At 41.9% G+C, this 24,318-nt stretch overlaps 1 protein-coding gene across 1 annotated transcript in view; it reads left to right on the top strand.

Moving 5' to 3' along the window:
• tsg101a (tumor susceptibility 101a) overlaps window positions 1-24,318 on the top strand; it is a 28,529-nt gene that overhangs the window by 878 nt on the left and 3,333 nt on the right. The window contains exons 3-9 of the mRNA XM_065022752.1: window positions 29-94; window positions 351-514; window positions 4,666-4,795; window positions 5,444-5,501; window positions 5,782-5,876; window positions 23,402-23,604; window positions 23,937-24,176. Of these exons, the coding sequence (XP_064878824.1) occupies window positions 29-94; window positions 351-514; window positions 4,666-4,795; window positions 5,444-5,501; window positions 5,782-5,876; window positions 23,402-23,604; window positions 23,937-24,176 (956 nt within the window). The remainder of the gene's footprint in view (window positions 1-28; window positions 95-350; window positions 515-4,665; window positions 4,796-5,443; window positions 5,502-5,781; window positions 5,877-23,401; window positions 23,605-23,936; window positions 24,177-24,318) is intronic.

The following is a 24,318-nucleotide window of genomic DNA, read 5'->3' as shown; positions in this document are numbered from 1 at the left end:
TTTATTGAGTGATATTTTCTGTCCTCAGTTTTCAATGATGGCTCCACTAGAACTCTGGTGAGCTTAACAGGAACAGTGCCAGTCAGCTACAGAGGTAGGCTAAGTTTGGGTGTATGTCACTATCATCTGACAAAAAAGTAATGACCAGGGTTGTGTTCATAGCCACCAAACAGAGAGGAACTACCTGGACTTGTTCAATAAGAAACACACATTTCCATTGTCTGTTGCAAAACTATGATTTTGTCTATTAAAGTATTTGAGCAATTTTCTTCCCAAGTGAACTGTCTGTTTCACAAGGATATATATATATATATATTTTTTTTTTTTAATACAATACTCTTGTCTTCTAGGAAACATATATAACATCCCAGTGTGTCTATGGCTGCTGGACACCTACCCATACAACCCTCCCATCTGTTTTGTGAAGCCCACCAGTGCCATGATGATCAAGACTGGCAAACACATTGATGCCAACGGCAAGATCTACCTGCCCTATCTGCACGAGTGGAAACATGTCAGTAACAGCGTTGTCTCCAGTATTTTAGCATTGGCTATATTATACCTCTGTTTTTTTGCGTGTGAATTTTTTTGTGACGCACACTGTATTACTCTTCATTTATTACTGAACCAATGTCTCTGTACCTAGTTTCTGATGGATTTCACACAGATAACATGGATTAAGTAAACAAAATTAATGTTGGACTGCTTTAAAGGGGCAATATACAGTTCAAACAATAATAGTCCACCCCACCACTGTTTTGGGCAAAAGCTGAGGGGATTGGGCTTGAGTATTGATTTATTTAACCTTTATTTAACTAGGCAAGTCAGTTAAGAATTAATTCTTATTTACAATGAAGGCCAAACCCGGACGACGCTGGGCCAATTGGGCGGCGTACAATGGGACTCCCAATCACGCCTGGATGTGATTCAGCCTGGATTAGAACCAGGGACTGTATTGATGCCTCTTGCACTGAGATGCCGTGCCTTTTACCGCTGCGCTTCTTGGGAGCATGAGTTATATGCGTTATGTTCTTCAAGAATCGAAGGGTATATCATTCATTTAAATGCCTAACATTTTTTTGTAGCAATCACAGATTGCCCCTTTGACAGGGCTCCAGACTGTGGCCATTTAGTCACGTTTCTTCAACCCTTTAACTTGGCTGTGCGAGTTACATTTTTTTGTTTGGGCTGGGACTTTCCAGTGACCTCCCGTTACGATATCACGATACTTGGGTGCCGATGTGTATTGCGATTCTCACAATTCGATATTGCGATTTGATGTTCCAAACATACTGCTCTCTATACGTGTTTTGATCAGTCAGATAAATAAAAGTGCTGAAAACATGTTGGCTCACTATTTAAAAAGATTGAACCATTATAACCGACTAGTGCTAGCTAACGCCACCAAAGCGATACTTTGAATAAATATCGGTACAACGTCATCCCAAAATAATATTGTGATATGTAACTATTCCCCCCCCCCCCAATTACTTTTTTAAACTGGTTGCGCTGGTGTGAGCTGCACATTCTACATGGGCACCTCGAAACTTCCCATTTTTGGGGGGAGGATAAAACCAAACCGAATTTGTTAAACAGTAAAAGTGCATTATCCTCATGGTTCCTGTAATGAGTTTCTGACCTGCCGCTGTGTGCCTACCTGTTTCGCTGGGGCCGGCTGCTGTAATGAGCGAGCCCCTCGCACTCTCTCACCCCCCCCTTGTTTACCCCTCGTGATTGTATAACATTTAAAAATGCAATTGTGGGGCAACACAGCTTTGGAAGCAACTAGTTGTCTATATTAAAGAGAGGAGGGTCTCAGTATTCTGTAGTTACAATTTTCTAAACATATCTGATATGGGTTTGAAGTACGGAGCTCACAAATTTGCACATCGTCCATCGTGAGTGCACTTGCAAAGTTTTTTGGAGATGTTACATTAACTCTTAGATTGGCCACTAGCAGTAGGTGTTATATTTAGAGTTAGCGATCTAGCTAATGTGTTTTGCGTTTCCACTTCCTTGGGTGCTGAATTTTACGTGCCCTGTTTTGACAGTAACATAACAAAAATAGCCTAATTGTCAACTGAAAATTCATGACAATCACTGGATTAGGTTTACATATACAAATATTTGGAATCTTGCATTCCTGCTTGGACTTTTTAGATCAAGGGTGTCAAACTCATTCAATGGAGGGCCTAGTAATCTGCAGACGCCCGGCCATCCGTGGAATGAGTTCGACACGTGTTAATGTAATGTTTTTCTTGAATATCATGTCCGAAGTCTATTACATTACTTAGGATGTACATTTTGCTGCCGACTAACTGACCCTCATTAACCCGTCAACAAACGGCTACATTTTTCCTAGACAGTAAAATGGTGTGACCAGCAGAAAGTACTCTGTATATAATGACGAGATGCTTATGTTTCCGCCCTAACAATGCGAGTCGTCCCAAGGCGCGAAGGCAGGCCCAAAATGGAAACACATTGGACTTATTTTGGACAGATTTTTGCGAGAATGAAACCTCTCACTTTGTCTCTTCCTATATCATAGTATGCATACAAGGGCTGGGCATTTCTCATTGCGAGCTTAATAGAAACAGGCTTGCTATTGTTGCATATCTTATTACAGTCAAAAGGCTATAGCCTATTATACAACGGGTGGGTCTAATCCTGGATGCTGATTGGTTAAAACACCATTCCAGCCAGTGTTTATTCCAGAAGTTACCACAGGCTAAATCTGACTTTGAAAAGCCTATTTTCTCTGTTCCCTCTCACTGCGCAATCCACTGTCTCATCAGCCCAGCCAGGCAATTTATAAACTTGAACTCCACTATAAAAAGCATCCAGACATTATCTCACATTTCTTTTAGACTAACATTTAGTTTTCAACAGCGAGAATTTGTATAAACCTTGCAGTCTATCTCAGCAACACTGTTTCAATATTGCAATTCGAACTCCAGCTGTCCATAGTAATGAATGTGGCGGGAGTCGGGAATAGGCAGACAGGCAGGCAGCATTTCTCATCCAATTGAAATAATTAATCAGCAGGCATTATTTTTCTGGGTGTATACAAAGAAATGTCAATTAACAGGAAAATCAAAATGAAATGCAGCATGTTTGCTGTCTTTCCAGCTTTAGTTGGAAGTGATTGTGTTAGCTGTGTCTTTGGGTAGCTCCTATGAACAACAGTGTCCTGACGAGAGCACAGTTTCTGTGCCTGGCGAAATTGCGCCTCATTAGTTGTGGATGTTATGGATGCATACAAATAAATGTCACTTGAAATCTGCTTGAACAACCGCAAATGCAGCCACTTCGCTGTTATTCTGGCTGCATTGTTTGTCGTGACTGTGAGAACGTTGCCAGCCAGTATGGCAATGGAACATTTTAGACTGGGTCTTGTCCATAGATACAGAACTCAAAGACTGAGTCGCGTCTTTGGCAACCGAACCGATAGACAACTACCAGCCGGCTTGGGTAGCAACTTTAGATTTGTGTCGGGACTATATCGCATGGAAGGATGAAATGGCATGAATAAATTGTTGTATGAAAGTGATAATGCCCTCGAAGCTGGTGTTTGGATGATATATTGGCACGGTTTCGAATGGCGAATGAGAGGCGTGCTTTGAGTTGAGATTGAGAAATCGTGGCCACAAGTTTTTAACATGCAATTGTGTTTAGCATTGTTATTTGTTGCGCAATGACCAGGCTTACAAAAGCAGGTTTCACTCCAGTGGCCTAGAGGCTTTTTGAGGAGATACTCTTGCACTGTCTGACATGTGGTAGGCTATTCTGGTCCTCAAACTAGGCTCTGTATGCTGTGTATGTGTGAAATAAAATGCATGAGGACTAACAAATATACATGCGGCAATTAAATTCCCCCAAATCATGTAAATTAACCTATAGATCGATTAGCATGACGGGTCAAATGTAACGGTTAGCATCCTTCTTAATAAAGCATTGTGAATGACTTTCTAAGATGAGTCAAATGTATTTTATTGTGTGACACAGCAAAATATGTTTTGGGGTGTCACAATCTAGGGCCCTATAAAATCTGTGATGCAGAGAACACGGATGGAATCCAAACATTTTAAAACGGAATTCAACAATATTCAAACGTATTAAACTAAGTAGGGAATCAACTAAATGTATTCAACATTTATTAATTTGCTCAAGGTAAGACGTGAACAAAATGCATCAGTTATTTGTATTTCCTGCAACTACCTGAAGAGGCAACAAGAATTTCCCCTGTCTATTTGCGGTGTGCTAAACCTTAATTAAATGTTGACTACAAAGTAGGATATGCTTACCTGGCAGAATATCACAAAAACTATGCTTGACAGCAGCCTCTTGCTAGGTGCACACTGGAATTAAACTAAGCCCCAAAATCTACATTTCTAAATAATTTCCCAGACCTCAAAAGTTGTCTCCCGATGTGGTGTATTGTTGTGGATGTAGAACATCCAATTTAGTTGTTTGTGATAAAAATAAAAAATAAATGTTTGGCTGGTGCCATCAAGGATAGTGCCACTAGGGGGAATGTTAGCCCTACTTAACAGCGTGATGAAATGAGCTCATGTTATCTGTATGAGGTGAAGCCTGTCACAGTTGTCCATCTCCATGTGGACAATAAAGTTCTGTTGTACTTCTGTTGATTTCTCTTCCTCCCAGCCCCAGTCGGACCTGTATGGTCTGATCCAGGTGATGATCGTGGTGTTTGGGGAGGAGCCCCCCGTATTCTCCCGCCCCACCACACAGGCCCCCTACCAGGCCTTCCAGGCTGCAGGACCCCCAACCGTAAGTTACCCGTTCAGTCTGACATTGTTTGTATTCCAGACCTAGCATTCCTGTTTCAACTTGTCAACTAATCAAGCCCTCGACTAGTTGAATCGGGTGTGCTAGTTCAGGCCTACAACATAATTGTGAAACGTCTGGGTATATTCAAGGAATGATTTTTGGAACACTGCAGTATGGATAGCATTAGTCAGTTATTTTCACTGTATGGATAGGTCGGTCATTGTAATAATGGGAATTTTGTATGAACTCTGTTTCTCCATATAATACGTGAGACTTTGGGCGCCATTTTCATAGTGCAAAAGCACTTAACGTCATCTTGCATTGTAATTGAAATTCAAACATTTCTTTAACTGCATTATAAGCAAGCGACTATTGAACTAGAGTTTTAACTGAGCAATACATCGTCGTCTTGAACATTGTTAAATGTTTCAAATTTAATTATGCCTCCAGATTGAGGTTTATGGTCATTTTTGCAGTTTGTAATTCTTCTGCACTACTAAAATGTTGCCCTGAATCATTCTTGCAAACACGTGCAGTACCTCCTATTGGACTCCAGATGGTATCCACGCACATTGTGAAAGATGGATAACTGAGATGACATGTCCAATGTAATCTGACCCTCACACTGTCAATCCCTCCCTCCCATCCACAGCATCCTACATGCCAGGTATGCCAGCGCTCTCCCCGTACGGACCAAACCCCACCCCTGGGTAAGATGTCTGTCTTCAAGGCCACAATTTCCTCTGACACTGCCTCTCTCAGCCAGTCCCTCTCAATCTCATCAAACCAGTTCTGACATGTTTGTCTTTGGGTTTACATAAGCAACACAGCCACATAAGCATGTCAGTCTGGTGGAATCATCACACTCAATGAACAAATTAATGAAGCAGTTCCTTCACTTACAGTGCCCCATATAGTTCAAAAGATTTACAGCTTTGATTAACAGATGGCTGTTGGTTGATGATGCATGGTTTGTTGTTTTCTCTCCAGTGGCTATCCAGGGTACCAGTACCCTAGTGCAAACTCGTATCCTGCCACAGCTGGCACTACACACTACACTTCCCAGATTCCTGCCTCCACTGTGGGTATGTATCACAAGGCATTGCCTTCTGGATATTGTAATCTCAAGGCCTGGCTTGATCGGAGCTATTGAAGTATCAAAGGGAAAAATGCACACACCCCTAGGAGAATCACAAAGGTTTTATATACACAATATTGGACACCATTATGAAGTCCTAACACTGCCTTGTATGGCAATTTTAGGTCTGTGACGTGTAACCGAAGGTTATGGATGAAGACCATCCTGACAATAACCATTGAATTATTTTTTTATGAGTGAGCTTGTGAAGCATACTGCATACTTCAATGACTTATTAGGTGTTCCCTCTAAGCTGCTTGCGAGTTTGCACTTCCTCCGGTACTCCCGCGCTAAATAAATGCAATGCTGCGCAGAGACGCAGGAGATTGAACTTCACTGAGTTCGCCCCATTGGTTTGCACTATATAGATCAGTGTTTTTTCTGTGATCGAATCCACATTATATCAGCCCCTTTTCAATGCAACAAACCAAAACAAATCTAACTTTGCAAGATTGAGTCTGGTTTTGTTGCAGGCAGAGCCAGTGCACAACGGAGTAGAATTCTATTGGCGGGGGTAGCCCATGAGCGGTCTTTCAATCACCCATGAGTGAATGCGCTTCCTGCAAGAGCACAAAACATGTAGGCTACATTTTTAGCGATCTTTGAAAAGCCATTCAGGTAAAAAGCATATGTCTTAATTAAAGGGGCAGTGTTGAATTTTGAGACAGGCTAGCCTACTTACGGTAGCCTACTTTGTCTTATTCTCTGTATAGTAATAATACATTTTATTTTGTAAAGTGGTTTCTTGCATCATACAATGCAATTTACACTAACCTATTTGGCACATAGTGTTACAGACCAAGTAACAAATCATTCATGTCAAGACCTTCATAATGTAATGAAGTTTAGTCTCATGCAATGTAGGCCTGCATTGAACACCACATATAGGCTACTGTTAGACATGGCTATATCATAGAAATCAAAACTATTTGAACATGTTATGGGATTTGCTCCGTTGGCTTTGTTGGTAGGCCTATATTCTGCACAAATAGCCACAACTGTAAGGTTCACTGTAAACCTGCGCCGGAAGTTGCACAAAATTCTCACAATGTTCAAGTTTCTGCTTAAAATTTGTTCAGTGGCCCAAAAAATTAGGGAGCATTTGGCTGGAAACCTATTATAATTGTAAACATTCTTGTTTTCCAATTTTTGGAGCGCTATAGTTCTTAAATGGTAAGACCTACAGAGACAACTTGGTGGGATTGGTGCACGAATACATCTGGTTACACGTGGCAGCCAAACGATGGCGCAATAAACAACATTTAATTTAAAAAAAGTCATCCCTACCTTCTCATTTGACCTAATCTCTGAATTTGAAACAGAGGTTCCACTCTACCCAATGAATACATTTGCATTTAGGACAGATGACATCACCATGATGGATCATCTGGCATTTTGAAAAGGTTGTAATTTCTCAAACTTGTTATACAGCATTTATAGACCAAGATCTTTAAATTCATTATAAATTAAGTTAATATCTTAAACGTCATGACCGCTGTGAGCCAATGAAATTTAGTTAGGTTGGGCTTGACCTTTCAAGTTGCTCTAAAAGGGAATAGAGCCCCCTGCTGGCCATGCATCTCAATAATCTATAATGTTTCCTGAAGTGTGCGGTTGTCCACTACCCAGATGGATTCAAAAGTATAGAATTGATGTGAGTACCAGAGATGAAGTCAAGACTGAAACCCTTTAGATCCAGCCCCAGACAGACATTCTGAGACTCAGACCAAGTTTAAATGGGGAAACAACAAGTAAACTCTAGTAGAGTGCAGTAAGTATAGTTCAGTACAGAATAGTTCAGTGAAGTACAATACAGTTGAGTATAGTTCAGCCCAGTAAGGTAGATTATACCTTTTTGAGTGCTCCAACTCCTTTCTGCCTGAATTTAGTCCTTTTGGATGTTTTTCTTGATCAGGCCTTCTCGTGATTTTTGTCGTTGTTGAGTGCTTGTTGGTGCTTGCCTACGGAGCTGTGAGGGGAACGGCACCTCAGTACCTCCAGGCTCTGATCAGGCCCTACACCCAAACAAGGGCACTGCGTTCATCCACCTCTGGCCTGCTCGCCTCCCTACCACTGAGGAAGTACAGTTCCCGCGCAGCCCAGTCAAAACTGTTCGCTGCTCTGGCCCCCCAATGGTGGAACAAACTCCCTCACGACGCCAGGACAGCGGAGTCAATCACCACCTTCCGGAGACACCTGAAACACCACCTCTTTCAGGAATACCTAGGATAGGATAAAGTAATCCTTCTCACCCCCCCCCCCCCCCTAAAAGATTTAGATGCACTATTGTAAAGTGGCTGTTCCACTGGATGTCTTAAGGTGAACGCACCAATTTGTAAGTCGCTCTGGATAAGAGCGTCTGCTAAATGACTTAAATGTAAATGTAAATGTTGAGCACCCCTCCTTTCCTTTGTTTGCTGAAGCAAGAAGGCCCACCTGAACTCTTACCTATAGTGTTGTGGAAATTGCCACCAGATACCCCTGAAGTCAATATTAAATGTATCCTTTTTTATCAGCAAGCCGGAGAGGTTCCAACAAACTTAAAGCATCGAGGAACACGTCTGTCAGGAGCTCTCCCGGGGCAGTTCCATTCTCTTATATACGGCTATACAAAAAAAAGCTACATAGGCATGGTCCATAGGGTTGGTTCCTACATGTGACGGGCACCGTCTCCATTCTTAACTTATAGCATATTCTGGGCGTTCTTCCAAAAGATCTGATGGGGTCATGACCGTCTCCCCTTCATATCTCTACCCAGCACCTACAGGATCCAATGATTGTATGAGACAAAATGTACAATTCAAGGCTATCTCTACAGACAACAATAGTATAGTAATGTAGAGAACAGTACATTATTTATATGTTTGGACTCCTGGAGGGTTTGAACTCCCTTCTGGCTATGCATCTCAATTGTCTATAGTTTTTCCTGAAGTGTGCACTTGTCAACTACCCATATGGTGATCCTCTGTAGTTCATTTGGTAGAGCATGGCACTTGCAATGCCAGGATAGTGGGTTCGATTCCCGGGACTTGTTTTTATTTTACTTTTTGTATGTCATCTTTAACTAGACAATTATTATTATATACAATGACTGCCTACCAAGAGGCAAATGGCAGGGATGGGGGCTGGGATAAAACATTTAGGACAAAACACACATTATGATAGACACCACAACAGACCTTAGACAACACAACATGGCAGCAATACAACATGGCCACATAATAACATGGTGGCAACAACATGACAACACTGTAGTAACACATGGCAGCAGCACAAACATGGTACAAACAATTTTAGGCCCAGACAACAGCACAAAGGGGAAAAAATGTAGACAACAATCAGGTGAAGCAGCCTCAAGTGTAAGGAAGAGTGTCCATGATTGAATCTTTGAATGTAGAGATGGAGATAAAACACTCAAATTGGACAGTTTTTTTTTTTTTTGCAGGTCCTTCCAGTCACTAGCTGCAGCAAACTGAAAAGAGGGATGTGTGTACTTTGGGTACCTTTAACAGAATGTGACTGGCAGAACGGGTGTTGTATGTGGAAGTTGAGGTTTGTTGTAGGTATCTCAGATAGGGGGGAGTGAGGCCTAAGATGGTTTTATAAATATCAACCAGTGGGTCTTCCCCTGGGTATACAGAGATGGCCAGTTGACAAAGGGGTATAGAGTGCATTGATGTGTCCTATAAGGCAGTGTTACCCAAACTTGGTCCTGGGAGCACGTTTTTTAATTTTCTCTAGCACTAGACAGCTGATTCAAATAATCAAAGCTTGATGATGAGTTGATTATTTGAATCAGCTGTGTAATCATCTGTAACGTCCCTTAGCCGAGCAGTGAATTTCAAACACAGAGACCAGGGAGGTTTTCCAATGCTTTGCAAATGGCACCTATTGGTAAAGGGGTAAAAAAAAACTAGAGGCATTGAATATCCCTTTGAGCATGTTGAAGTTATTAATTACGCTTTGGATGGTGTATCAATACACCCAGTCATTACAAGCTTCAGGCGTCATTCCTAACTTATATTTTATTCAATGTTTTTAGCTAGACAAGTCGGTTAAGAAAAATTATTATTTACAATGACTGCCTACCCTGGCCAAACCCTCCCCTAACTCGAACGACTCTGGGCCAATTGTGTGCTGCCCTATGGTCTGTAGTGACGAGTCTAGCACTGTGATGCAGTGCATTAGACCGCTGCGCCACTCGGGAATACTAGTTGCCGGAGAGGAACTCTCAGGGATTTCAACATGAGGCCAATGGTGCCTTTAAAACAGTTACAGAGTTGAATGGCTCTGATAGGAGAGAACTGAGGATCGATCAATAACATTGTAGTTACTCCACAATACTAACCTAAATGACAGTGAAAAGGTCACCTGTACAGCATAACAATATTCCAAACATGCGTCCTGTTTGCAGTAAGGCACTAATGAGTAGCACTCTTCATATTTTCAAGCAAGGTGGTGGCTGCATCATGTTATGGTTATGCTTGTCATCGGCAATGACAGTGTTTTTTAATTTTGGGATGAAAATAAATGTAATGGAGCCAAATATACACATTCACATGGAATGTTCCTGAGTGGCCTAGTTACAGTTTTGACTTGAATCGTCTTAAATCTATGGCGAGACGTGAAAATGGCTGTCTAGCAATGATCAACAACCCACTTGACAGAGCTTGAATTATTTTTAAAGCATAATATGCTGTTATTGTACAGTTCAGTTGTGCAAAGCTCTTAGAGACTGACCCAGAAAGACTCACAGCTATAATCACTGCCAAAGGTAAGCCTAACTTGTATTGGCTCAGAGCGTTGAATACTTAAAGTAATCAAGATATACAGTGCATTCAAAAAGTATTCAGACCCTTTGACCTTTTCCACATTTTGTTACATTACAGCCTTATTTTCCTCATCGGTCTAAACACAATACTCCATAATGATGAAGCGATAACAGTTTTTTTTTTTTTTTTTTGCAAATGTGTACATACTGTGTTTTTTTACTTTAATACAAGTATTCAGACCCTTTGCTTAAGCTGGCCACCCGGCCAAACTGCACAATCAGGGTATAAGGGTCTTGGTCAGGGAGGTGACCAAGAACCCAATGGTCACTCTGACAGAGCTCTAGAGTTCCTCTGTGGAGATGGTAGGTTCTGGAAGATTCTCCCATCTCTGCAGCACTCCCACCAATCAGGCCTTTATTATGGAGTGGCCAGACGGGAAGCCACTCCTCAGTAAAAGGCACACGACAGCTCGCTTGGAGTTTGCCAAGAGGTGCCTAAAGTACTCTGACCATGAGAAACAAGATTCTCTGGTCTCTTCGAGCCTGAATGCCAAGCATCACGTCTGGGGGAAATCTGGCAACATCCCTATGGTGAAGCATGGTGGTGGCAGCATCATGCTGTGGGTATGTTTTTCAGCGTTAGGGAATGGGAGACTAGTCAGGATCGAGGGAAAGATGAACGGAGTAAAGTACAGAGAGATCCTTGACGAAAACCTGCTCAGGACCTCAGTCTGGGGCGAAGGTTCACCTTCCAACAGTACAATAAACATAAGCACACAGCCAAGACAATGCAGGAGTGGCTAAGGGACAATTCTCTTAATGTCCTTGAGTGGCCCGGCCAGAGCCCGGACTTGAACCCGATCGACCATCTCTGGAGAGACCTGAAAATAGCTGTGCAGCGACGCTCCCCATCCAACTTGACTGAGTTAGAGAGGATCTGCAGAGAAGAATGGGAGAAACTCCCCAAATACAGGTATGCCAACCGTCATACTCAAAGCTGTAATCTCCGCTAAAGGTGCTTCAACAAAGTACTGAGGTACAGGGTCAGAATACCTATGTAAATGTGATAGTTTTTTAATTTGAGAAATTTGCAAAAAAGTTCTAAATACCTGTTTTTGCTTTGTCATTATTGTTGGATGTTGTGTATAGATTGAGGAAAACACAGTTTAATACATTTTAGAATAAGGCTGTAACGTAGCAAAATGTGAAAGTCTAGGGGTGTGAGTACTTTCTGAAGGCACTGTATAAATTATGTCTCTGTAATCTAGCATGCGTAGGATGGTCGTCTGAATCGGGGTTAGATTCGTAGCAGGGGTGAAAGAGGAGCGATCACAATAGAGGAAACCAAGTCTAGATTTAACCTTAACCTGCAGCTTGGATATTAGTTGAGAGGACAGTGTACTGCCTAGCCATAGTTCTAAATACTTGTACGAGCTGACTACCTTAAGCTCTAAACCCTCAGCGACGCTAATCACACCGGTGGGGGTTGGATTATTTTGGCAAAGGACAAATGCTCACTAACATGTATGTGACCACATTTTGAGAAATAAGCTTTTAGCGCTCATTACATTTTTTGGGGATCTTTTATTTCAGCTCATGAAACATGTTGCGTATATATTTTTCTTCAATGTATTATTCCCACACTACTCCTACAGCTTTTACTCAACCTACCCTTACAACTTCATAACATGCAGAGGTCTAACTTGAGTTGCTTACATTTTTGTTTTTGATACATAATACTTTTTTGAAATATAAGCACTTAAACATGCAAAACTATTTTTACATGGAGGTCTATGGTGACCAAAATATGCAATTTTGAAACTGCTCTACGTACATCTACTTTTTAAGAAACACACTCCAAACCAACTTTAAAATGTGCAGAACACTCCAAATTACAAACTACTGAACCACCACCACACGACAACAGACCTCAACGATTTACCAAAACAGCTGACAACAGTACAGTACATTACATTCAGTACAGTACATTCAGAACTACAGTATATTTTCTTAATTTATAGACTAATCAACGTTAATAAATAGGCTATGGACATGTTGTGTGTATGTTGTATCCATTTGAATGATTGTCAATTTCACCTTCAAATATTGCATAGCTGTCTCTCCCCTTCATACTTTCCTTATCAATTCGTTCTTATGGCCTACTTTCAGAAAGCCTAAGGTAGGTCTAGGTTTTTTAATAAGTTTTAAGGGAAGAGTAAATATTATCTCTTGTGTCCGACACGCTGAATGACGAGTAATTTTACGGGGTGTGCGTGTGAAAGTAGCATGTCTGGACTCAATCTCTATAATAAGAATCGAACCCTCCTGTCATGATTTCATCTCGTAAAAGGCCTGTTTTCAGTAGCTTAGGCTCCATTATTTATTTAATTAGTGCATCCTCTCTTTGAAGAACATACGCTAATGCCACTGCCATCGAATGACCGCAGTAGAAGGTTTTGATTTGATTCAACTATTTCGGGAAAAGACCATTGGTCTTAGTGGTTTAGACCATCGAAATGGGATCCGTATTGAATTTTTGATTTTGCAGAAAAGCCAACAGACAAGGACAAGATAGGCATATCTTTATTTTTTTTTAAACAATTGCAATGTTGTCATGCGTTATTGTTGTCAATCTGTAAATTATACAGAGCCTCTCCAACCTGGAATTTCTTCATTTGTAGATTGATAATAATGAAATGCCATCATTATAAACAAAGTGTAATGGCTTGTTTCAAATAGGTATTTATTAAGAAGCATATACTGCCTGCCATTCTGTTGACCTTTAATTGACACTGACCTCTAGCATTCTGGCTGGGGTCTGTTCCCCTCTGTGACCTCACTGCCTGGTCGCCTCTGAAATGTCGCCCCTGTAACCAGACTCTTGTGACGAAAGGTCAAGGGGTGTGGTGGTCCCAACCCCCTCAGCACAGACACCGCTATTTTTAACCTCCGGGTTGACATTTTCCCTTATGTGCTAATCTATGACCAGTTTACTCATACACTTCACTATAAATATCAGTGTCTTATGGAAATGTTGTCCTACTACTTTATTTAGACCAGGGGTAGAGAGGAAAAGAGGAGGGGTGAAAGAGAGGCTATATGGACACTCCTGGTGCACAAATTGATGTGCGTCGTGCAGCTGAGAGTCAAGTGTAGACTAATGGATGCGGTTTAGTCAGTTGTCCTGATGAGCCCTAAGCTAGTTAGTTTATTCTGGCTAGCTGGCAACAACAGCAGCACCACACCAACAAACATCCACCTTTTCCAGCTGAAAGACGCTTCCATGAGCCTACCTGTAATGTTGCACAACGATTTAAGTCAATAATTCATTGATTAATACAAAGTATGATATATTTGGGTTTGAACAGGGAAATCCGAAGTTATTAACTTGGTATTTTTCCGCATCTATGCTGTGTGTTTCATGATAAAATGACTTCTAGTCAGATATAAATGTACAAGTCTTGTGAGGGATGGCTTTAGCACAGTTTCTAAACCCAGAGCCGCTACATTGCAAGACTTCCGGGAATGCTTGCGAAGCAGGTTTGGGATTTGAGAAGTGAATGAAAGAAGTGAGAAATTCTTCCTTAGTTGTTCATTTTCACAATCTTAAGCACAACGTAAATTCGACCAAATGTCTTTAGTTGAACTATTGTCACTTTCTCAAGGTTGGGGTAAACTGAAATGTTTTCATTTCCGTCAAACGCTATCGGAGTGCCTTTTGATTTGACAGCCTGCACATGCGCATTTCAGAGCGAAAATACCATTAGTACTGATGACATATTTCTGTGCATGTGCTTAGCTAGCCAATGTCTCTGACGTCGCCTACAAGCGTTATCTGGGATTTCTAGTGGAGAAGCAGTTTCTGCCTATCTTCATACTGTACCGTCGTTAGCTTTAGTTCATTTATCAAACTACCTCTTTCCCTACTGTATTTATTTTATTTATTTATTTTGCTCCTTTGCACCCCATTATTTTTATTTCTACTTTGCACATTCTTCCACTGCAAATCTACCATGCCAGGGTTTTACTTGCTATATTGTATTTACTTTGCCACCATGGCCTTTTTTTGCCTTTACCTCCCTTATCTCATCTCATTTGCTCACATCGTATATAGACTTGTTTCTAATGTATTATTGACTTTATGTTTGTTTTACTCCATGTGGAATTCTGTGTCGTTGTATGTGTCCAACTGCTTTGCTTTATCTTGGCCAGGTCGCAATTGTAAATGAGAACTTGTTCTCAACTTGCCCACCTGGTTAAATAAAGGTGGAATTAAAAATTTGGAAGCACCTACAAAACATGTATATGTGCGGACTCCTTACGTCCTGTTTACAACCTGGTGCAACGGGTTCCTGTTCTCCGTAATGCACTTTGTTCGATCTGGAGCTGTTGGTTGGGCTGACTATGAAACAGTGAGTGAGAAAAGAACAAATATTATTTGGATGAGCTACTGCCGTTCACTTGGCGATAGTAAGCAACCTGACCAGGCACGTTAGCCGAACAACTTATCAGGGGCTAGCTTCATGGCTTATGTCACCTAGCGAACATTAACTGGATAGCTATTTTCTTTCACCTTTATTTAACCAGGTGGTCCAGTTGAACAAGTTCTCATTTACCACTGCGACCTGGCCAAGATAAAGCATGCAGTGCGACAAAAACAACAACAGAGTTACACATAAACAAACGTACAGTCAATAACACAATAGAAACATCTATATACAATGTGTGCAAATGTAGTAAGATTAGGGAGGTAAGGCAGTAAATAGGCCAGTGTTGAAATAATTACAATTTAGCATTAACACTGGAGTGATGGATGTGCAGATGATAATGTGCGAATAGAGATACTGGGGTGCAAAAGAGCAAAAAATAAATAACAATATGGGGATGAGTTAGTTGGGTGTGCTATTTACAGATGGGCTGTGTACAGGTACAGTGATCGGTAAGCTGCTCTGACAGCTGATGCTTAAGGTTAGTGAGGGCGATATGTCTCCAGCTTCAGAGATTTTTGCATTTCGTTCCAGTCATTGGCAGCAGAGAACTGGAAGGAAGGGCGGCCAAAGTAGGTGTTGGCTTTGGGGATGACCAGTGAAATATACCTGCTGGAACGCGTGCTACGTTTGGGGTGTAGCTATGGTGACCAGTGAGCTGCGATAAGGCGGGGCTTTGACCTGGAGCCAGTGGTTTTGGTGACAAATATGTAGTGAGGACCAGCCAACGAGAGCATACAAGTCGCAGTGGTGGGTAGTATATGGGGCTTTGGTGACAACAGATGGCGCTGATAAACCACATCCAGTTTGCTGAGTAGAGTGTTGGAGGCTATTTTGGAAATTACATCGCCGAAGTCAAGGATCGGTAGGATAGTCAGTTTTACGAGGGTATGTTTGGCAGCATGAGTGAAGGAGGGTTTGCTGCGAAATAGGAAGCCGATTCTAGATTACATTTTGGATTGGAGATGCTTAACTTGTTGCTCCTACCCTCTACTTTTTTGAACATTTTGTTAAAAATCGCGCAACATTTCAGCGCCCTGCTACTCATGCCAGGAATATAGTACGTTCATATGGTTAGAATGTGTGGATAGAAAACACTCGGACGTTTTTAAAACTGGTTAAATCACGACTGTGGCTATAACATAACGTGCGTTACATCGGAAAGCGCAGGAAAACCTGATCACAGAAAATGGAAATAAATATCCTTGCGCCACTTCCAGCATTTGTTCACAGTGAGCCGAATTAGATAAGACCGAGGATTCAACTCCCACAGCATCCCCATGTTGTCTAGAGTCTTGTGAATTGAATCATCTTTGATTCTTGGTTGAACCGAATCAGGGGAACCACTTACCTCCAGTCTCCGCCCAGATCATTTGGAAGAGCTCTCTCGTGAAATTTTTTCCAAGACAGCTAATGATTTTTACATCGCCTCCTGATGATTTTGATCGCTTATTAACGTTTACTAATACCTAAAGTAGCATTACAAACGTATTTCAAAGTGTTTTGTGCTAGTTTATCGTCTACTTTTTGAATTTAAAAAAATGACGTTACGTTGTGAAATCGCTGTTTTTTTCGTTTATCACACAGTCTACATATAACGATATCTTGGCTTTAAATGGCCCGATTTAATCGAAATAAAGACCCAATAGTGTTTATGGGACATCTAGGAGTGCCAACAAAGAAGATGGTGAAAGGTAATGACTGTTTTCTATTTTATTGTGCGGTTTGTGTAACGCCGAAATGCTAATTATTTTGTTTACGTCCCCTGCTGTGCTTTTGTGTTGTAGTGTATTGGTGCATGCTATCAGATAATGGCTTCTCATGCTGTCGCCGAAAAGCATTTTAAAAATCTGACTTGTTGCCTGGATTCACAACGAGTGTAGCTTTAATTTGATACCCTGCATGTGTATTTTAATGAACTTTTGAGTTTTAACTAATACTATTAGCATTTAGCGTAGCGCATTTGCATTTCCAGAGCTCTAGTTGGGACGCAAGCGTCCCGAGTAGAGGGAAGAGGTTAATGTCTGGAAGGAGAGTTTGCAGTCTAACCAGACACCTAGGTATTTATAGTTGTCCACTTATTCTAAGTCAGAACCGTCCAGAGAAGTGATGCTAGGCGTGCGGAAAGCAATCAGTTGAAGAGCATGCATTTAGTTTCACTAGCATTTTAAGAGCAGTTGGAGGCCACGGAAGGAGAGTTTTATGGCATTGAAGCTCGTCTGGAGGTTTGTTAGCACAGTGTCCAAAGAAGGGCCCGATGTATACATAATTGTGTCGTCTGTCTAGAGGTGGATCAGAGAATCACCAGCAGCAAGAGCGACATTATTGATATATACAGAGAAAAGAGTCGGCCCGAGAATTGAACTCTGTAGTAACACCCATAGAGACTGACAGAGGTCCAGACAACAGGCCCTCTGATTTGACACACTGAACTGTCTGAGAAGTAGTTGGTGAACCAGGCGAGGCAGTCATTTTAGAAACCAAGGCTGTTGAGTCTGCCCCTAAGAATGCAGTGATTGACAGAGTCGAAAGCCTTGGCCAGGTCAATGAAGACGGCTGCACAGTACTGTCTTTTATCAATGACTGTTATGATATAATTTAGTAACTTGAGCGTGGCTGAGGTACACCCATGACCAGCTCGGGAGCCAGATTGCATAGTGGAGAAGGTACGGTGGGCCTCAATGGTCGGTGATCTGGTTGTTCACCTGACTTTCGAAGACTTTAGAAAAGCAGGGCAGGATGGATATCGGTCTATAACAGTTTTGGTCTAGATTGTCTCCCCCTTTGAAGAGGGGGATGACTGCGGCAGCTTTCCGATCTTAAAAGATCTCAGACGATACGAGAGGTTGGACAGGCTAGCAATAGGGGTTGCAACAATGGCGGCGGATAATTTTAGAAAGAGAGGGTCCAGATTGTCTAGCCCAGCTGATTTTATAGGGATCTAGATTTTGTAGCTCTTTCAGAACATCAGCTGTCTGAATTTGGGTGAAGGAGAAATGGGGTAGGCTTGGGGAAGTTTGCTGCGTGGCATGCAGAGCTGTTGGTAGGGGTAGGCCAGGTGGAAAGCGTGGCCAGCCGTAGAAAAATGCTTATTGAAATTCTCGATTATCGTAGATTAATCAGTGGTGACAGTGTTTCCTAGCCTCAGTACAGTGGGCAGTTGGGAGGAGGTGCTCTTATTCTCCATGGACTTTAGTGTCCCAAAACCTTTTGGATTTAGTGCTACAGGGTGGAAATTTCTGTTTGAAAATGCTAGCCTTAGCTTTCCTAACTGACTGCATATTGGTTCCTGATTGATTGTTGAAATTTCATCACAGCTGGGATATTGTTTTTATTTTATTATTATTTTTATTTTTTTATGTTTAAGAACAAATTCGTATTTACAAGGACGGCCCTGATCGTTTCTGGAGACGTTATGCACGGCAGCATAAAGTATTTAAAACAGGATTTCATGTTTTGTTCATTTAATGCCTGTTCTGTTAATGTTTACATAACTAACTACAATTTCAAGCTGAGCAAACAATGGAATGGAAAACAAATGATTACATTGTAAAGAAAGCCCATCTACTTCTGCGCTCCTATCCCACATTGACTACTGAGGTTTCCAAATGTTACAATATGTTTGAGGGGTGCCACATTGGCATTTAAATTGTTTTGGGGGTCCCTATGAGCACCACTGAAATGAGAACTATGTCTGTGCTCTAACAAGCCACCGCATCCTCCTCTTGGCTATAACAGTACAGTATACACTTTCTGTTAACTTCTTTGGGACTGGGGGACAGTATTGACTAGCTTGGATGAATAAGGTGCCCAGAGTAAACTGCCTGCTACTCAGGCCCAGAAGCTAAGATATGAATATTATTAGTAGATTTGGACACTTGGAAGTTTCTAAAACTGTTTGAATGATGTTTGTGAGTATAACCGAACTCATATAGCAGGCAAAAACCTGAGAAAAAATCCAACCAGGAAGTGGGAAATCTGAGGCTCGAATGTTTTTAAGTCTTTGCCTATCGAATATACAGTGTCTATGGGGTCATAATGCACTTCCTAAGGCTTCCACTAGATGTCAACAGTCTTTAGAATCTTGTTTGATGCTTCTACTGTGAAGGAGGGGGGAATGGGAGCTGAATGAGTCAGAGGTCTGCCAGAGTGGCATGAGCTGGTCACGCGCACTCACGTGAGAGTTAGCTGCGTTCCATCGCATTTCTACAGACAGGAATTCTCCGGTTGAAACATTATTGAATATTTATGATAAAAACATCCTTAAGATTGATTCTATACTTCGTTTGACATGTTTCTACGAACTGTAATATGACTTTTCGCCTGAACTTTCTCCTGGACTTGCCCGCACGTCGCGAGTTTGGATTGTGTACTAAACGCGCAAACAAAAAGGAGGTATTTGACATTTTTTAAATCTGACACAGCGGTTGCATTAAGGAGAAGTGTCGGTATCAATGTTTATTATGAGTTTTTCTGTAAATTGATGTTTCTCTCTGCAAAATCACCGGATGTTTTGGAAGCAAAACATTCCTGAACGTAACGCACCAATGTAAACTGAGATTTTGATATAAATACGAACTTTATCGAACAAAACATACATGTATTGAGTAACATTTACATTTACATTTACATTTAAGTCATTTAGCAGACGCTCTTATCCAGAGCGACTTACAAATTGGTGCATTCACCTTATGACCTCCAGTGGAACAGTAGTGCATCTAAATCTTTTCAGGGGGAGGGGGGGTGAGAGGGATTACTTTATCCTATCCTAGGTATTCCTTAAAGAGGTGGGGTTTCAGGTGTCTCCGGAAGGTGGTGATTGACTCCGCTGTCCTGGCGTCGTGAGGGAGTTTGTTCCACCATTGGGGGGCCAGAGCAGCGAACAGTTTTGACTGGGCTGAGCGGGAACTGTACTTCCTCAGTGGTAGGGAGGCGAGCAGGCCAGAGGTGGATGAACGCAGTGCCCTTGTTTGGGTGTAGGGCCTGATCAGAGCCTGGAGGTACTGAGGTGCCGTTCCCCTCACAGCTCCGTAGGCAAGCACCATGGTCTTGTAGCGGATGCGAGCTTCAACTGGAAGCCAGTGGAGGGAGCGGAGGAGCGGGGTGACGTGAGAGAACTTGGGAAGGTTGAACACCAGACGGGCTACGGGCTGAATTCCTATGTGTGTCATCTGATGATCACCAAAGCTTAGTGATTTAATTGTATCTCTATTTCTGCTTTTTGTGACCTCTCTTTGGCTGGCTGTGTTTTTCTGTGACTAGGTACTGACCTAACACAATCGTTTGGTGTGCTTTCGTCATAATGCCTTTTTGAAATCGGACACTGTGGCTGGATTTACAACAAGTTTATCTTTAAAATTGTGTAAAATACTTGTATGTTTGAGGAATTTTAATTATGGGATTTCTGTTTTGAATATGGCGCCCTGCAATTTCACTGGCTGTTGGCGAGGTGGGATTCTACCGTCCCACATATCCCAGAGAGGTTAAAGGAGCACTGGTGTTGTTGTTGGGAGAATACATGCTAAATAGTAATTTTGCCCTCTACACATTAACAGTGTAATATCTGGATGACATTTTTATTGTGCTCACTAAATAATAAGGAACATAAAGTAGAATTGCATATGCATACATTGTCAGGTGTTTGGTTCAGTGTGTGATACATGATTTGACCAAATGACAGCCTTACTCTAGCCGGTTCATCAAAAACAATGCTATTTTGCTTTATAGGTAATGGTCCACTTTCTAGCTAGTGTTCATCACTGATAGAGGAAATAGTTGCTTTCCTTGGATCCCTACAAAAGGGCCAACTGTTATATTGGTAATCTAGTGGGGATAGTTGTAAATATTACAGCTAAGTTGTTCCTGCTGTTGCTAAGTTAGCTAGCCAGCTCGTACAGTAGCTACTAACTACCTAACCTTTACTCTTCACATAATGAGGTTATCGGAAAAACAGCTGAATGGTAGCTAGCTTGCGTAGTTAGTTACTCTTAAGCTTGAAAAGACATCCACAGTTGCAAATAGTTACCGGTTGCTACCTGGCTGGCTAGCAAGCTTTATTGGTCCAGGGAGTAGTTTAGCAAGCCTCCAGCTTTGCCGGTAAAGTACCAGTACTACTGCTAAACTCTCTATTCATCCTTGATCATTCAATTCCTTTGGAGAGGAGAAGAGTGGATGGTCCTCTGCCTTCTCCTTGCTAGCTGTGCTGTGCTCGATAGCGATTAGCAAAGCTACCTCTGGCTGTTTGTGTTTAGTTTGCGGAGTGTGGGCTGTGCCAGAGAACTTATGGCCTGTGTACACAGAGGAAGGTGGAGATATGCCCAATTTTAATCAATATTATAAGGAACCCTATGTCGGAGGGTGGATAAGACAGTGTGTATTACCAGTGCAACAGTGTTGTATCGAGGTGCTTCCCACTGTTGCTTCTCACCGGGCAGCTGTGTTGCATGTCGCTGGCAGTAGCTAACGTGGCCAATTTGTTCCTATCCCACTTCATGTTATTTTGAGTAGGACAGCAGCTCACACACTAAATAACTTGTAATGTTTGTAGTAAACATGTCAATGTCACCGTGATATAGTCTACTGCTCAATGGGGAGAGTTTGCGCTGCGTGTTGTGTTGCCGGCTTGAAGTGTCCTTCGCTCCCACTTGCCGAGCACTAACAATTACTAAAAGTTTAAAATTTTCACTGAAGTTTCTAGCCACAAGCATAATCTAGCTAGCTGGGGAGGGCTCATTAGGATGACTGACTGAACTGACCAGTTTTGCCAAGTCTAGCAAAAATGTACAGCCCAATGACCACTCAACCTGGCCACAAGGCCTGAAAACTAGCCCCGCCCCCCCCCAAATGGGGAAACAAAGGGAAAAAAATTATATACACACACATTTCCTAGACACGCAAAATGCTTATTTTTTAGTTGAATGTTTCGCAACAAGAGGAGTTATCACGAGGGAGAAAGATGTAGCTAGCTAGTGCTATTAGTTCATTGATATCACATCACTTATCATGAAGTGTGTGCATGCTGGTGCTGCTCTCCACTGACTCAGCTGCCTACAGCGCTCTCAACACACAAACGCACATCCTTCTGGCCCTCCCTCCCCGCCAGCACTGGTTCCGCAACAGCCTGCCTCACTGCTTGATAGTTAGCTGCAGCAGGTAATGGTGAAATGAATCTACCTTTTTTTAAAGAGAAATTCCATGGCGGCCGTGGTGAAATTTAGAAGTAGCCCAAATATCTGGAACCGTCATTTTCACCTGCAACAGTTTTCAAAGTAGCCCAATTTTTGGGGGAAACCGCCAACATGGCAACCCTGGAACTGACTGAACCGAATCCGTTCACCCCCACTCAACTCTCGCTGCGCAACATACTTGATCAATTTTGAGGTTCACTATGAGATTAATCATACATTCACATTGCTGACTCCAGCCTGCTAGTTCTAATATTGTACAGAGTAATGATATCTAGGCATCTCTCTTTTCAGTAGATTTCTACTACTTCCTCAAATGCTAGACTAAATTTCGGGCAAACAGTTTGTTTACATGAAAGAAAATACCATGGAAAATTCCACAACTACAGTCAGTTTTCATATGTTATATAGTGAGTATAAGACTGCTAGGTGGAATGCTTTGACACTGTGGATTGTTTTATGAGGAAAATAACCTCCGTACACTTTAATGGCAGACCATCACCTGTATCAAATCAAGCTTTATTCATACAGCACATTTCAGGCATGGAATATATGTCCTCAGTTTTGTCTTTCAGCTTTTTTTAGGGTAGTAGCAACACAATAACATGAACTCATTGGCATTGAAACATGTTTTTATAACTTTCTGTAAAATGTTGCTAGTGTCATTCCATATACATTTGAGAAATGAACATCCTGGAGATGATGCATCCCAACTTCCTCCGCCATTGTTTATGTCTGAAATCATAAGGGTCATATAAGATCACGAACAAGGACACTGTGATGCAAGGATTGTAAATGCTGTGTAAAAGCAAATGTCTTTTTGCATAAATTATCAAATATAGTGTGTGGAACAGATTTTCTAGTGTAGCGTCTTGCTAGTTTACTCTTCTTCTCTCCTCCCTGTCCTGTCCATCCCTCTCCTCCTTTTATTTGCATTTGAACTTGCTATCTAAGTAAATTTAATTGTGCCAATACAGGCTGTTAATTAAAAATTTTTAAAAAAAATCTAAATATAATCATTCTCCTCCAGGCCCCAGTAGGGATGGTACCATTGGCGAGGACACCATCCGTGCGTCGCTGATCTCGGCGGTGAGCGACAAGCTTCGTTGGAGGATGAAGGAGGAGATGGACCGGGCGCAAGCCGAGTTGGACGCGCTGAAGAGGACCGAGGAGGACCTGAAGAAAGGACACCAGAAACTGGAGGAAATGGTCTCACGGCTAGACCAGGAAGTGGTGAGGGAGGATATAGGGATATATTAGACACATTTCTCTTCTGTTCTGTCTCTTTCCTCTTTGACTCTAGGTCCTTTTCCATTCCCTCTTTGCTCATTCTCTCTTTCTAACTAATATTCTGTCCATAGAAATGGAGTCATTCTAATAAGTCATTCTAATTTCATTATTCTGCCTCTCCCCTCTTCACCCCAGTTCTATTAAGTATAACCTGTGAGTCCCCAAGTTCTCTCAAGTATTACCTGTCTTCAGAGCTTAATTATTTGGTGGAATGGAACATTGGGAGGGGGGGGGTGTACTGTTCATGTGTTTATTCGTCATGTGTTTTTTTGAAGGCAGAGGTGGACAGGAACATTGACCTACTGAAGCGTAAGGACGAGGAGCTGAGCGAGGCACTGGAGAAGATGGAGAACCAGTCGGAGAACAACGACATTGATGATGTAATCGTGCCCACGGCGCCACTCTACAAGCAGATCCTCAACCTGTACGCTGAGGAGAATGCCATTGAGGACACCATCTTCTACCTGGGAGAGGCGCTGCGCCGCGGGGTCATAGACCTGGAGGTGTTCCTCAAGGTGAGGGTTGGGAAACACGCATGCAGACATGCATGGACACAAGTATACAAACACACACAGGTGAACTCACTCAAATAAACCACACACTGCACGCACACCTTTTCATAAAGATCATCACAACTAGGCATTGTGCCCTTGTATG

Source organism: Oncorhynchus nerka, linkage group LG9a, assembly GCF_034236695.1.
Source record: "Oncorhynchus nerka isolate Pitt River linkage group LG9a, Oner_Uvic_2.0, whole genome shotgun sequence".
NCBI classification, from domain to species: domain Eukaryota; kingdom Metazoa; phylum Chordata; class Actinopteri; order Salmoniformes; family Salmonidae; genus Oncorhynchus; species Oncorhynchus nerka.
The sequence above is the reverse complement of the archived record's forward strand: the minus strand, read 5'-3'. Positions and strand labels throughout refer to the sequence as shown.